The sequence below is a fragment of the Anomaloglossus baeobatrachus genome, chromosome 6 (assembly GCF_048569485.1).
Source record: "Anomaloglossus baeobatrachus isolate aAnoBae1 chromosome 6, aAnoBae1.hap1, whole genome shotgun sequence".
Lineage (NCBI taxonomy): Eukaryota > Metazoa > Chordata > Amphibia > Anura > Aromobatidae > Anomaloglossus > Anomaloglossus baeobatrachus.
Window position 1 is genome coordinate 533,843,113 of NC_134358.1, and position 12,637 is coordinate 533,855,749.

Genomic DNA, 12,637 nt, shown 5'->3' on the forward strand with positions numbered 1-12,637 from the left:
GCTTGTAGCCACCAGATTCTCTGCCCCGGGTCTCCCTCAGCTGCAGCCAGAAGTTGCTGAAAAACATGGCTGACTGCGTTCTCTGAGGAGGAGGGAGGCGTGGGCGTAGTCACAAAAAAGTGCGGGAATCTGGTGCCCCAGCGTGGGTAGTGAGGGGGGCGGAGGACAGCTCAATGTACTACAGCCCTCACTGTCGGCGTCATACCGACCGTCCCGCCGTTTTCCCTGACTGGCAGGTCTGGGGGCGGGAGAATCCCATACTAGGCCGTAAAAGCCGGGGACTAAAGTTAAAATCGTGGCCGGCCGGCAGTGCACGGTCGGCGCGGTAGTCCCGGACCCATACGCACGCCGCAGTCGCTGCAGCGTCTGGGCCCAAGGTGCTTTATGCGCCGTCCCAACGGGGACACAGAGCACCTGGAATATGCGGTACTAGGCCGCAGAAGCCGGGGACTAGAGTTATAAGCGCGGCCGGCAATAAGCGCGGTCAGCGCGGTAGTCCCGGCGCACTAACACGCCCAGCAGTGCTGCAGCGTGTATGACACAAGCGCTCCATGCGCCGTCCCCAAGGGGACACAGAGTACCTCACAGTAGCAGGGCCATGTCCCTGACGATACCCAGCTCCTGTCCAGCAGATTCCCCAGGGGCTGCGGAGGGAGCACGGTCCCAGTGTCTGGAGACCGATTATGGATCCCACTTCACCCAGAGCCCTGCAGGGATGGGGAAGGAAAACAGCATGTTGGCTCCTGCCTATGTACCCGCAATGGGTACCTCAACCTTAACAGCACCGCCGACCAGAGTGGGGTGAGAAGGGAGCATGCTGGGGGCCCTATATGGGCCCACTTTTCTTCCATCCGAAATAGTCAGCAGCTGCTGCTGACTAAGTTGTGGAGCTATGCGTGGATGTGTGCCTCCTTCGCACAAAGCATAAAAACTGAGGAGCCCGTGATGCACGGGAGGGTGTATAGCAGAGGGGAGGGGTTTACACTTTTGAGTGTGATACTTTGTGTGGCCTCCGGAGGCAGTAGCTATACACCCAATTGTCTGGGTCTCCCAATGGAGCGACAAAGAAAAAGAATTTTTCCATTGTCCCCATTCACTTGCCGGAGACCAAAAGACCACTTTTTTGGCCTCCATGTAATTGAAGGCGTGCTGGTATACATTATTGTATTTTGTTTGCAACTGTAGTAGTGCGGTAGACCGTGTTTTACTTCACAGACCACGCCAATAAATTTTAAAAAATAAAATATAAGTAAATAAATTAAATAAGCAACAGACCAATACATGAAAGGTATACTGGGAATATTCCTAGCATTTACCACCAAATTAGGTGCTGACGAGATGTGAACAGAGTCGTATTTCAATGGTTGGATTGCATATACGAACAGGAGCGAGCAATTCCTCGGAGGATGCTGTTTTGCACAGATGCAGAAAACACGTCATCATTTCACCCACCTGATCCAACAGGAGACGAGCCAACGCTTAGGCTCTGGAGGCTGCCATTCCTGAGCAATGTAGGGGACCTCTGGAGACCGGAGCTGGCTATACTGCCGGCAGCAGAGGCCACAGAGGATGTTGGTGAAGCTGAGGAAGCCGACAGGTTGGACATACTATCTTGATTCTTGCTCCCTCTTGGTCGGCCAGGCCCATGTTTACTCGGCTTACATCCTTTCCTCCTTTTCGCTTTCACCGTCTCTTCTTCCACCATGGAGGATTGTACCCGCTTGTATCCTGATACAGTAAGGCTTGAATTAATATAGTCTCCAGGAACACTATCAAAGTTTTTGGTCTGGAAAGACATAACTGGATTTGATGGAAGGCCCATTAAGGAACTAAAACTGCTCAATGTCCCTTCTTGCAGTCCCGGCTCCGTCTTGGACGCATCTTTGGTTGATGGGAGTTGTGGTGGGTGGTGATAGCCATCAGTCCGCAATTCAGAATCTGTAAAGCTCAGAAAATCCTGGGGTGACTGCACTGAACTTCCAGAAGATGACTTAACACTGCTTGGTGTTCCTATAAAACTACCTGGAACAAAACCAAAAAAGGAGAGGTATAAAATAAATGCAATGGGACTATTAAATGTTGAGACAAGCCTACTCTATTATACACTAAAACAAATGTGTCTTCCGATTAAGTCAATTTTCCTATCCAATCTGTTACGGAAAAAGAAACATTGGAGAATATTGTAATGAAAGCCATAAAACCTCAAAAAAATACAAGTATTTGGATTACATTTATAAAGATGAAAAGAAGAAAAACTTCCAAGCATTCTCGATTTGTACAGTAGCAGTTATTCTCTTCAAGGGATAGTCCAGGGCTATCCACAGGGTAGGTCACCAATATAAGATTGGCAAGGGTGCAACATACGACAACCCAACCACAGAATAAGGCGGATACTTAGAGCAATGGCCGGTAGAAGGCGACAGTGAACAGCACAGCTCCATACACTGTGTAGTGGTCATTGTCAGGTACTGCAATTCAGATTACGTTCATTTAAAGCACACCAATCACCAGAATTGTCCTATATAACCTAAAGCCATTGCTATACTGGCGCTATCATGCTGATTCTATAAATATCTTTAATTGTCAACTAGGATATATAGGTTTTGAAACACAAGCAAGTAACGTTTGTAAAATGAGCAGTTTTTTGAATGACAGCAGCTGCCTTTTAGCTGATAGCTAGGGTGGGTATTCATAGTGATTCCCGACCCCCCTGCCTGTTAGTAAATACAACAGGGGAAGAACGAAGTGACTAGAAGGACCTGTGCTGATGTCATAACCATGTGACCAGAAGGGGCAGGGACTCAGCCAACAGAAAAATAAAGTTGCTTCCTGGTATCAGCTGTGTTGACTAAGGCCCCGCTCCTTCTGGTCACATGGGTATGACATCAGCACAGATTCTTCTAGTCCCTTAGTAAAATGATACTATAATAAAATCAGCATAAAAAAAAAAACGGAGAAGACAGACAGGCAGGGGGCGGGAATCACTATGAAAACCCACCCCACCTGTCAGCTGTTCGTCAGCTGCTGCCATTCAAAAAGCTGCTCATTTTACAAACTTTACTTGCTTGTGTTTCAAAACCTATACATCCTAGCTGACAACTAAAGGTCTGTATAGAATCAACATGATAGTGCCAGTATAGCACTGGCTTTAGGTTATATAGGAAAATCCTGGTCACTGATGCACTATAATTGGGAGATGAGTTGCAATACCAAAGGGCAGCCACTACTCCGGGTGTGGAGCTGTTCCGGATTCCCAATATCTGCCGATTGGTGTGGGTGACTGCCAGGGCTGTGGAGTCGGTAAGCCAAACCTTCGACTCCGACTCCTCAAATTCTCTTGCACCGACTCCGACTCCGACTCCGACTCCGACTCCGACTCCGACTCCGACTCCGACTCCGACTCCGACTCCGACTCCGACTCCGACTCCGACTCCGACTCCGACTCCGACTCCGACTCCGACTCCGACTCCGACTCCGACTCCGACTCCGACTCCGACTCCGACTCCGACTCCGACTCCGACTCCGACTCCGACTCCGACTCCGACTCCGACTCCGACTCCGACTCCGACTCCGACTCCGACTCCGACTCCGACTCCGACTCCGACTCCGACTCCGACTCCGACTCCGACTCCGACTCCGACTCCGACTCCGACTCCGACTCCTACATATATTGCTTAGTTAGGTGAAAAATTTATTGTAGTACATGAATATGTGTATGTGAACATCAGACATTTAATAATTTTTATGATACGATAATCAAGATATTTGGATAGAACATAAAATATATTTATTGGAATACAACTTTAGAACACAAAAAACTGTAATAAATTGTAAATATGTAATACACTATGTAATATACAGTAGATTACATATATATCTTGTGTGTGTATATACACTGTGTGTATATATATATATATATATATATATATATATATATATATATATTACATATTTACAATTTATTAGTTTTTTGTGTTCTAAAGTTGTATTCCAATAAATATTTTATGTTCTATCCAAATATCTTGATTATTGTATCATAAAAACAATTAAATGTCTGATATTCACATTGTACTACAATAAATTTTTCACTTAAATATAAGCATTATACTAAATGTTATTATTTAGTAAAATATTCAGCACATTCTGCATTGCACTCCTGTCTCCAATTTATTATATATTTTAGGAGTCGGAGTCGGTGCATTTTATACCGACTCCGACTCCGACTCCGACTCCACCAAAATGAGCTCCGACTCCGACTCCGACTCCACGACTCCGACTCCGACTCCACAGCCCTGGTGACTGCTTCAGTCAGTGAACACCTCTAGAGTGTGAAAATATTGGCTGATTTTATTATTTTTATCACAGGAATGCCAGTAGTGTTAAAAAAGGTGAAATGGGGAAAACCCCTTTAACTAAAACTTTAAATATTTTTTGCAGGAACACTAGGTCAGTCAATAATCCAATACCTGAGAGCAAGCGGAAAATCACCTAACCAGTCATTAGCTCACCGGGTCTAAAATATTTCACTGCTAATCCTATAAAATATTTTATTGGATTTCCGACCAATACAGACTAAGCACTGATGAAATTTACAACAGCACTAAGTAAGAACAGGGCTTGAAAAGAAAAAAGTTGGCATGTCTTTTCCCAACCCTCTCTGATCTTTGGTTTCCGCCAAAAAGTTGACAAATCGGTAGTAAATATTAGAGCGCTTACTCCGCTCTGTACAGGAGAAGCTTTAAGACAACCACTATTTTGTCACTTAATTAGCAGCTATGTAAAATGGGTTTCCATTAGCCGATCCGACTGTCACCATCTGTCTTTCTTCCAGCCTTTTGTTTTTACAGCTGCTGTTAAGAGCTCATTAGGATTCTACAACTTCTTCTAATCCTATATAGCCATGGAAGGATTTCGGCAAACTCCGTTTTTTTCCCTCTTAAACAGCAACTGAATTATGTTGGATATGACAACATCTGAAAAGTGCTAGGGTAGACATGGAGTTACCAAATGGAAGAGTTGGATCTAGCGCCAAAATCCCCTGCCAAATAATTCCGTCGTGTTTTTGGAAGGAAAGAGGAAGAAAAAAAAAAAATTACAGAAAATTTTAACTGTATAACTATTTTTGGATACTTATTCTGGACAGCAAAAAATAAATAAAAAATAACTTGTGAGATGACCATATTGTATATAGGAGGGAAATAATATTAAATGAGGTTAGAAAATGAGCAAAGTCTAATGGTTGGCATTAAAAGGGTTTTGTGAGACCTGGCCAAAAGTAGGAAATGTCAAAAAATGTGTGTCTTAACTTATCTGCAGAATCTGAAATTCCTGCAGTCAATATACGCTGTGCATCATTCACATGACCACTGCAGCCAATCACTGACCTCAATGGTGATAATTTCATGTACAGCATGTGATCAACGAGGTCAGTGACTGGCTGCAGTTGTCATGTGAATACAGCATAGGTGTGATCACTGCAGGATCGGCAGGGACCACCAGAGTGGCACAGCGGGAGCGGATAAGCAGTGCTTACTTAATTTTATAACATTCCTGCTCTAGATATATTTTATTAAAGAGGAATTCAACTACTTTGAAATTGATGGCTTATCCTTAGGATCATCAATGTCTGATTGGTGGGGGTTTGACACCCGCCACCCCACTGATCAGCCATTTAAGGTGTTGGCGGTGGCTGAGACAGCACAATTATGGAGCTGCACAGCTTTGTCTACTGTATAGTGGCCATCATGGCGTGGCACTGCACATCCGCCCGCTTATGGAGTTGAATAGGGTTGGCTTCTGATCTGATGATGAAGAATCTGGCTATTTTCCGTGTCGAGACTCCTAACAGAGGCTCCATGGACCTTTTTTGATTTGTATACTTCCCAGGGGGCAATGCACCTAGGATTTCACTGTGTTGAGCGCCCTCGCTGGCTGCCGGCAGTGTTTTCTCTGGCTGGTCTCCCCGAGATCAGTGATTGTTTTGTCTTGCTGATCTACTAGGCATTGCTCCCACCTGGCCAGAATCCTACTCCACACTGATGAGGGGCAATACCCTGAAACAGCTGTCTGTGGATGGATACCTGGCCTTGGTATTTCCCTTGTCATATCTTGAAACTTGTCAAGAGCGGGATATTGACTAAAAGGGCCACTTAATATGGTGGTTATGGTGGTCTCCTAAAAAGAGCCACTCCTTGGCTAGGTCCTTCCCGGAGGGATATCTGGCTATTTTCCGTGTCGAGACTCCCAACAGAGGCTCCACGGACCTTTTTTGATTTGCGGAGTTGAATAGAGAGCATATGTGCAGTACCCAGTCGCAGCCACTATACAGTAGACCAAGCTGTGCAGCTCCGTAATTGTGCAGTCTCAGCTGCCGCCGACACCGAGAACAGCTGGTCAGAGGGAGTGAAAGGTGTTGTACCCCCGTAACGATCAAAACATGGATACGCCACCAATATTAAAGCAGTGGTCAACCGACTTAAAGAACGTAATCTATTTTTAGGACCCCTTTTGTTTGCCCGAGTAGAGAGCCCCTGTGTGACCCAAAACATCCATGCTTTACATAAAGGGCCCATGGATTTCAATGGCAATGCTGTGATACTTTGTTCATCTCTAGAGGCACTGCAATAAAACTTAAGACTTGTCAGATTACCCCACCGATTACACCTATTTATTGGTGGTCCAGTCAAACAGACAAGACATAAGCACGGTCAAAAGAGTTCAATCGTGAATATGGTATGAAACACAGCTATGAAAATGCACAAATGTTGTAGACAATTCTACCATGAGGCATCATCCTAAGCCATGTACAGATCATTACCTTGCTGGAAGGGGCTGGTTGCTGCGGCTGGAGCAGTAGTGTTCCTCCCACTGCTGGACTTCCGGCCTCGCTGAATGGAGTTGTGAGTCGCCGTCTTCTTGGCTTTACTTTCTGACATTCGAGTTTCCAGAGTATCTTTCACACTAGTCGGATGTGCCGAAACCTCCTGGAAGTTTGCATTTGTGAACCGCGCTGCAGTTTCTTCCAAACGCTTTACTGAGCTTGTCACCAAGTTGTTGGTGGTGCCGCAGGTATATGACTGAAAGTGGGATACAAAAGGGTTAATAAATAGGGATGTACATTGCAGCAGGGTGTGATCGATTCTAGTGCACCATGACCTCAAAATTATACAGCTAGAAAAACACTACCAGCAGAATATTCACACTGTGTACAGGAGTCAAAAGCCCAAAGTGATGGAGTAAGCTGAAGATTGCAGCTGTGAGTCACGGGAGTCAGTAATCCATAACGCAGCCCCTATAGAAACCCACCCATCATACTAAACCCTCCCAATGCACCTGATCTCATATGGAGGAACACAGATTTAGCTCACATGGAATCTGTGAAGTGATATATTCAGGATCGCCATTCACTGGCATACGTCTTGTGTAGAGATGGGAGAATCGATTTGCAGGACTCTGGTCTATCGGCCAGTAATCTGTGATCGCTGGACGGGAGGCCTGGTAATCTCCTCTAACCTCCCAGCATTTCCAGCTCTTTTTTGATTAGCCCGGGTAACCAAAAATAGAGCTGGGAATGCCAGGGGGCTGCTAGGAGATTGACCGGCCTCCCGTCCAGCGGTCACAGATTACTGGCCGATAGACCAGAGTCCTGCAAATAGGTTCTCCCATCGCTACATGGGACGTATTCCAATGAAGTGCCAACCCTAGAATACGAGCGCTCTGTGAATCTATTCTCTAATCTCATGTGATAATACAAGTAGGCGCCGCAGTGGAATCAACTGGCTGGTTGTGGCATCCACTGGTCAAAACTGCTGATTGCTGATGTGTTTGGAGTAGGTCACGAGGCGACCAGAAGATCATTGCCATAAGCTTGTTGCTTTGGAGTAATCCGCGACTCTGCTCTATCCTTCAAGCCGCACATCCAAGCCCTCTTCACCTCATGCCGACTACAACTAATAATAATAATAATAATAATCTTTATTTCTATAGCGCCAACATATTCCGTAGCGCTTTACAATTCAGGAGGATCATATACAAACAAGTAACAGTTATAGAAATACAATATTTAGAGGGGAAAAAAATACAACCCTGCTCGTGAGAGCTTACAATCTACAATGAGATGGGGGGAGAGGCAAGGTTCAAGTGCTTATTTACACTGACAATCCAACCATCTCACGGAAATGGGGCTGGATAATGGTTTCCTGGACCAGTGGGCCCGAGCCTTGAGATGCCTTTGGGTGCCATGGAGTTTGATGTGGAGCTATGTTGTGAGAGGTTGTAGAGGGACTATGTGAATCGAATCTGATTAGGGAGTGTGATAGGCCGCCCTAAAAAGATGCGTCTTTAGGGTGCGTCTGAAGCTGAGTAAGTTGTGATTTGTCCTAACTTCTTGGGGTAGAGCGTTCCAGAGGGTTGGTGCAGCTCGGAAGAAGTCTTGGATCCGGGAGTGGGAGGTTCGAATTAGTGTGGATGTTAGTCGAAAGTCGCTTGCAGAGCGTAGAGAACGGGTGGACTGATAGACAGAGAGGAGGGTGGAGATGTAGGGGGGTGCTGCACTGTGGAGAGCTTTGTGGGCGAGAACAAGCAGTTTGAATTGGATCCTATGATATATGGGCAGCCAGTGCAATGACTGGCACAGAGCAGAGGCATCCGAGTAGCGGTTAGCCAGATAGGTGACCCTGGCTGCTGCATTAAGGATTGACTGTAGAGGAGAGAGTCTAGTTAGGGGGAGACCAATTAATAGAGAGTTACAGTAGTCCAAGCGAGAGTGGATCAGGGCCACGGTGAGGGTTTTTGTCGTTTCCATTGTGAGAAAGGGGCGGATTCTAGAGATGTTCTTGAGGTGCAAGCGGCAGGTGCGGGCAAGAGATTGTATGTGGGAGATGAAGGAGAGATCAGTGTCAAGTATAACCCCCAGGCAGCGGGCTTGCAGCCTAGGACTTATCGTTGTGCCACACACAGAGAGGGAGATGTCAGGTTGAGGAAAGTTGGAAGATGGAGGGAAAAGAAGAAGTTCAGTTTTGGAAAGGTTAAGTTTCAGATAGAGAGCAGACATGACATTGCAAACTGCAGTCAGGCAGTCACTGGTGTTCTGTAGTACAGCGGGGGTGAGCTCAGGGGAGGAGGTGTATAGCTGTGTGTCATCAGCATAAAGATGGTACTGAAAGCCAAATCTGCTGATGGTCTGACCAATTGGGGCAGTGTAGAGGGAGAAAAGAAGAGGGCCAAGGACTGAACCTTGAGGGACCCCAACAGTGAGAGGAAGAGGAGAAGATGTGGAGCCAGCAAATGATACACTGAATGAGCGGCCAGAAAGATAGGAAGAGAACCAGGAAAGAACAGTGTCCTTTAGGCCGATAGAGTGGAGCATAGAGAGAAGGAGATGGTGGTCAACAGTGTCAAAGGCAGCAGAAAGGTCAAGAAGAATAAGCAGAGAGTGGTCACCGTTACGTTTTGCTGTCAATAGGTCATTGGTCACTTTGACAAGGGCAGTTTCTGTTGAGTGTAAAGGGCGGAAGCCAGACTGTAAAGGATCTAGAAGAGAGTGAGAGGAGAGGTAGCGGGTGAGGCGAGAGTAGACCAGGCGCTCCAAGAGTTTAGAGATGAAGGAGAGATTGGAGACTGGTCTGTAGTTGCTTGTGCAGGACGGATCGAGAGAAGTTTTTTTTTAATAATGGAGTAATGATGGAGTGTTTGAGGGAGGAGGGGAAGATACCCGAAGAGAGAGAGAGATTGAAGATTTTAGTTAGGTGAGTGGCGACAACCGGAGAGAGGGACTGGAGTAGAGGTGTGGGGAAGGGATCAGTAGGGCAAGTTGTAGGACGAGAGGAGGATAGGAGCCTGGAGACTTCCTCCTCTGTGACTGGGTCAAATGTGGAAAGTGAGCTGGATGGAATATGGGGAGGGATGGGATTCACAGGGCTTGGTGGCTGGGAGCTGATCTCTTGGCGGATGTTTTCTATTTTCTCTGTGAAATACGAGGCCAGGTCATCAGCATGAAGGGCTGTGACAGGGGTCTGTACTTTGGGACTGAGGAGGGAGTGAAAGGTGTCAGAGTTTTTTTGGATTGTTGGCAAGTGAGGAAACAAGGTTGGTGAAGTAGGTCTGTTTGGCGAGGTGAAGGGAATAGTTATAGGTCCTTAACATGAACTTGTAGTGGATGAAGTTTTCTGGTCAAAAATATCTCCCGGATCAGTGCCTATCTTAACCAGAAATCAGCAAAAACATTAGTGCATGTCCTCATCATCTCCAGTCTCGACTACTGCAACCTCCTGCTCTCTGGCCTCCCTTCCAACACTCTTGCACCCCTCCAATCTATCCTAAACTCTGTGGCCCGATTAAGCCACCTCTCCCCCTCACTATTCACCAGCCTCACCACTCTGCCAATCCCTTCACTGGCTTCCCATTGCCCAAAGGCTCTAGTTCAAAACATTAACCATGACCTACTAAGCAATCCACAACCTGTCTCCTCCTTATGTCTGTAACCTAGTCTCCCGGTACCTACCTGCACGCAACCTCAGATCCTCACAAGATCTCCTTCTCTACTCCTCTCTTATCTCCTCTTCCCACAATCGCATGCAAGATTTCTCCCGTGCCTCCCCCATACTCTGGAACGCTCTACCCCAGCAAATCAGGCTCTCTCCTACCGTGAAAAGCTTCAAGAGGAACCTGAAGACCCACCTCTTCCAACAAGCCTACAACCTACAATAACCCTCAGTCCAGTACACCACTGCGTAACCGGCACTGTCCTCACCTATTGTACCCTCACCCATTCCCTGTAGACTGAGCCCTCGCGGGCAGGGTCCTCTCTTCTCCTATACCAGTCAGTTTTGTACTAGTTTTTATGTATACCCTTTTTCACTTGTAAAGCGCCATGGAATTAATGGCGCTATAATAATAAATAATAATAATAATTCCTGCAGCCAAAGGCAGAGGTCTCTAGTCAGGCTAGACCATTAACACGTTATAGCTAGAGATGAGCGAGCACTATCATGCGTGGGTTTCGTAATCAGCAGTCGGACACTCAAATGTGCTCAAATCGTGTATGGAGTATAATGGAAGATAATGGGAAGCTCAAGCATTTATCTAGAAGAAAAATGATAAATGGTGCTGCTCGTTCACCACTAGTTGCATCTACCGTCTAATAGCTTAAACTGTAGCTCTCACTCAAATATATATTATATATATATATATATATATATATATATATATATATATATATATATATATATATATATATATATATATATATCACAGACCAAAAGTTTGGACACACCTTCTCATCTCTCGAACAACTGTTAAGAGGAGACTTTGTGCAGCAGCCTTCATGGTAAAATAGCTGCTAGGAAACCACTGCTAGGGACATGCAACAAGCCGAAGAGACTTGTTTGGGCTAAAGAAAACAAGGAATGGACATTAGACCAGTGGAAATCTGTGCTTTGGTCTGATGAGTCCAAATTTGAGATCTTTGGATCCAACCACCGTGTCTTTGTAGAAAAGGTAAACGGATGGACTCTACATGGCTAGTTCCCACCGTGAAGCATGGAGGAGGAGGTGTGACGGTGTGGGGGTGCTTTGCTGGTGACACTGTTGGGGATTTATTCAAAATTGAAGGCATACTAAACCAGCATGGCTACCACAGCATCTTGCAGCGGCGTGCTATTCCATCTGGTTTGCGTTTAGTTGGACCATCATTTATTTTTCAACAGGACAATGACCCCAAACACACCTCCAGGCTGTGTAAGGGCTATTTGACTAAGAAGGAGAGTGATGGGGTGCTACGCCAGATGACCTGGCCTCCCCAGTCACCAGACCTGAAACCAATCGAGATGGTTTGTGGTGAGCTGGACCGCAGAGTGAAGGCAAAAGGGCCAACAAGTGCTAAGCATCTCTGGGAACTCCTTCAAGACTGTTGGAAAACCATTTCCGGTGACTACTTCTTGAAGCTCATCAAGAGAATGCCAAAAGTGTGCGAAGCAGTAATCAAAGCAAAAAGGTGGCTACTTTGAAGAACCTAGAATATAAGACATATTTTCAGTTGTTTCACACTTTAAGTATTTCATTCCACATGTTTTAATTCATAGTTTTAATGTCTTCAATGTGAATCTACAATTTTTAGTCATGAAAATAAAGATAACTCTTTGAATGAGGTGTGTCGAACCTTTTGGTCTGTACTGTATATATACACACACATACACACACATTATATACATACACCCACAACGTATTTTCCAGATTATAATGCACACTTTTCCCACCAAAACTAGGGGGAAAATGGGGGGTGCGTCTTACAATCTGTATATGGCTTATTACCGATGCGGCGGTCGTGGAGCGGGGTGACAGAAGGCAGGGTCAACGATACTGAGGTATTGGATAAGGGGGTGTCCCTGTAGTAGAGTGGCTCAAGAGCACTAGGATTATAAGGCGAACTCTCATTTTAACATTAAAAACTATTTTCTTTCCTATTTTACCCCTCTAAATTTGGGGCGAGTCTTCTAATCCGCTGCGTCTTATAAAACGAAAAATATAGTATATACACAGTTATGTCCACCAAATTGTTCCAGAAAATTACCGTATTTTTCGGACTATAAGACGCACCCTGGTTTTAGAGGAGGAAAATAGAAAAATAAAACTTTAAGCA

At 45.6% G+C, this 12,637-nt stretch overlaps 1 protein-coding gene across 5 annotated transcripts in view; it reads right to left on the bottom strand.

The window, feature by feature from the left end:
- The window catches only part of MLLT10 (MLLT10 histone lysine methyltransferase DOT1L cofactor), a 271,496-nt gene that overhangs the window by 89,891 nt on the left and 168,968 nt on the right, over window positions 1-12,637 (bottom strand). For all 5 annotated transcript variants that reach the window (XM_075315577.1, XM_075315578.1, XM_075315573.1 and 2 more), the window contains 2 exons: window positions 6,818-7,076; window positions 1,453-2,022 (listed from right to left, as the gene is read on the bottom strand). In XM_075315577.1, coding sequence (XP_075171692.1) covers window positions 1,453-2,022; window positions 6,818-7,076 — 829 coding nt within the window. The remainder of the gene's footprint in view (window positions 1-1,452; window positions 2,023-6,817; window positions 7,077-12,637) is intronic.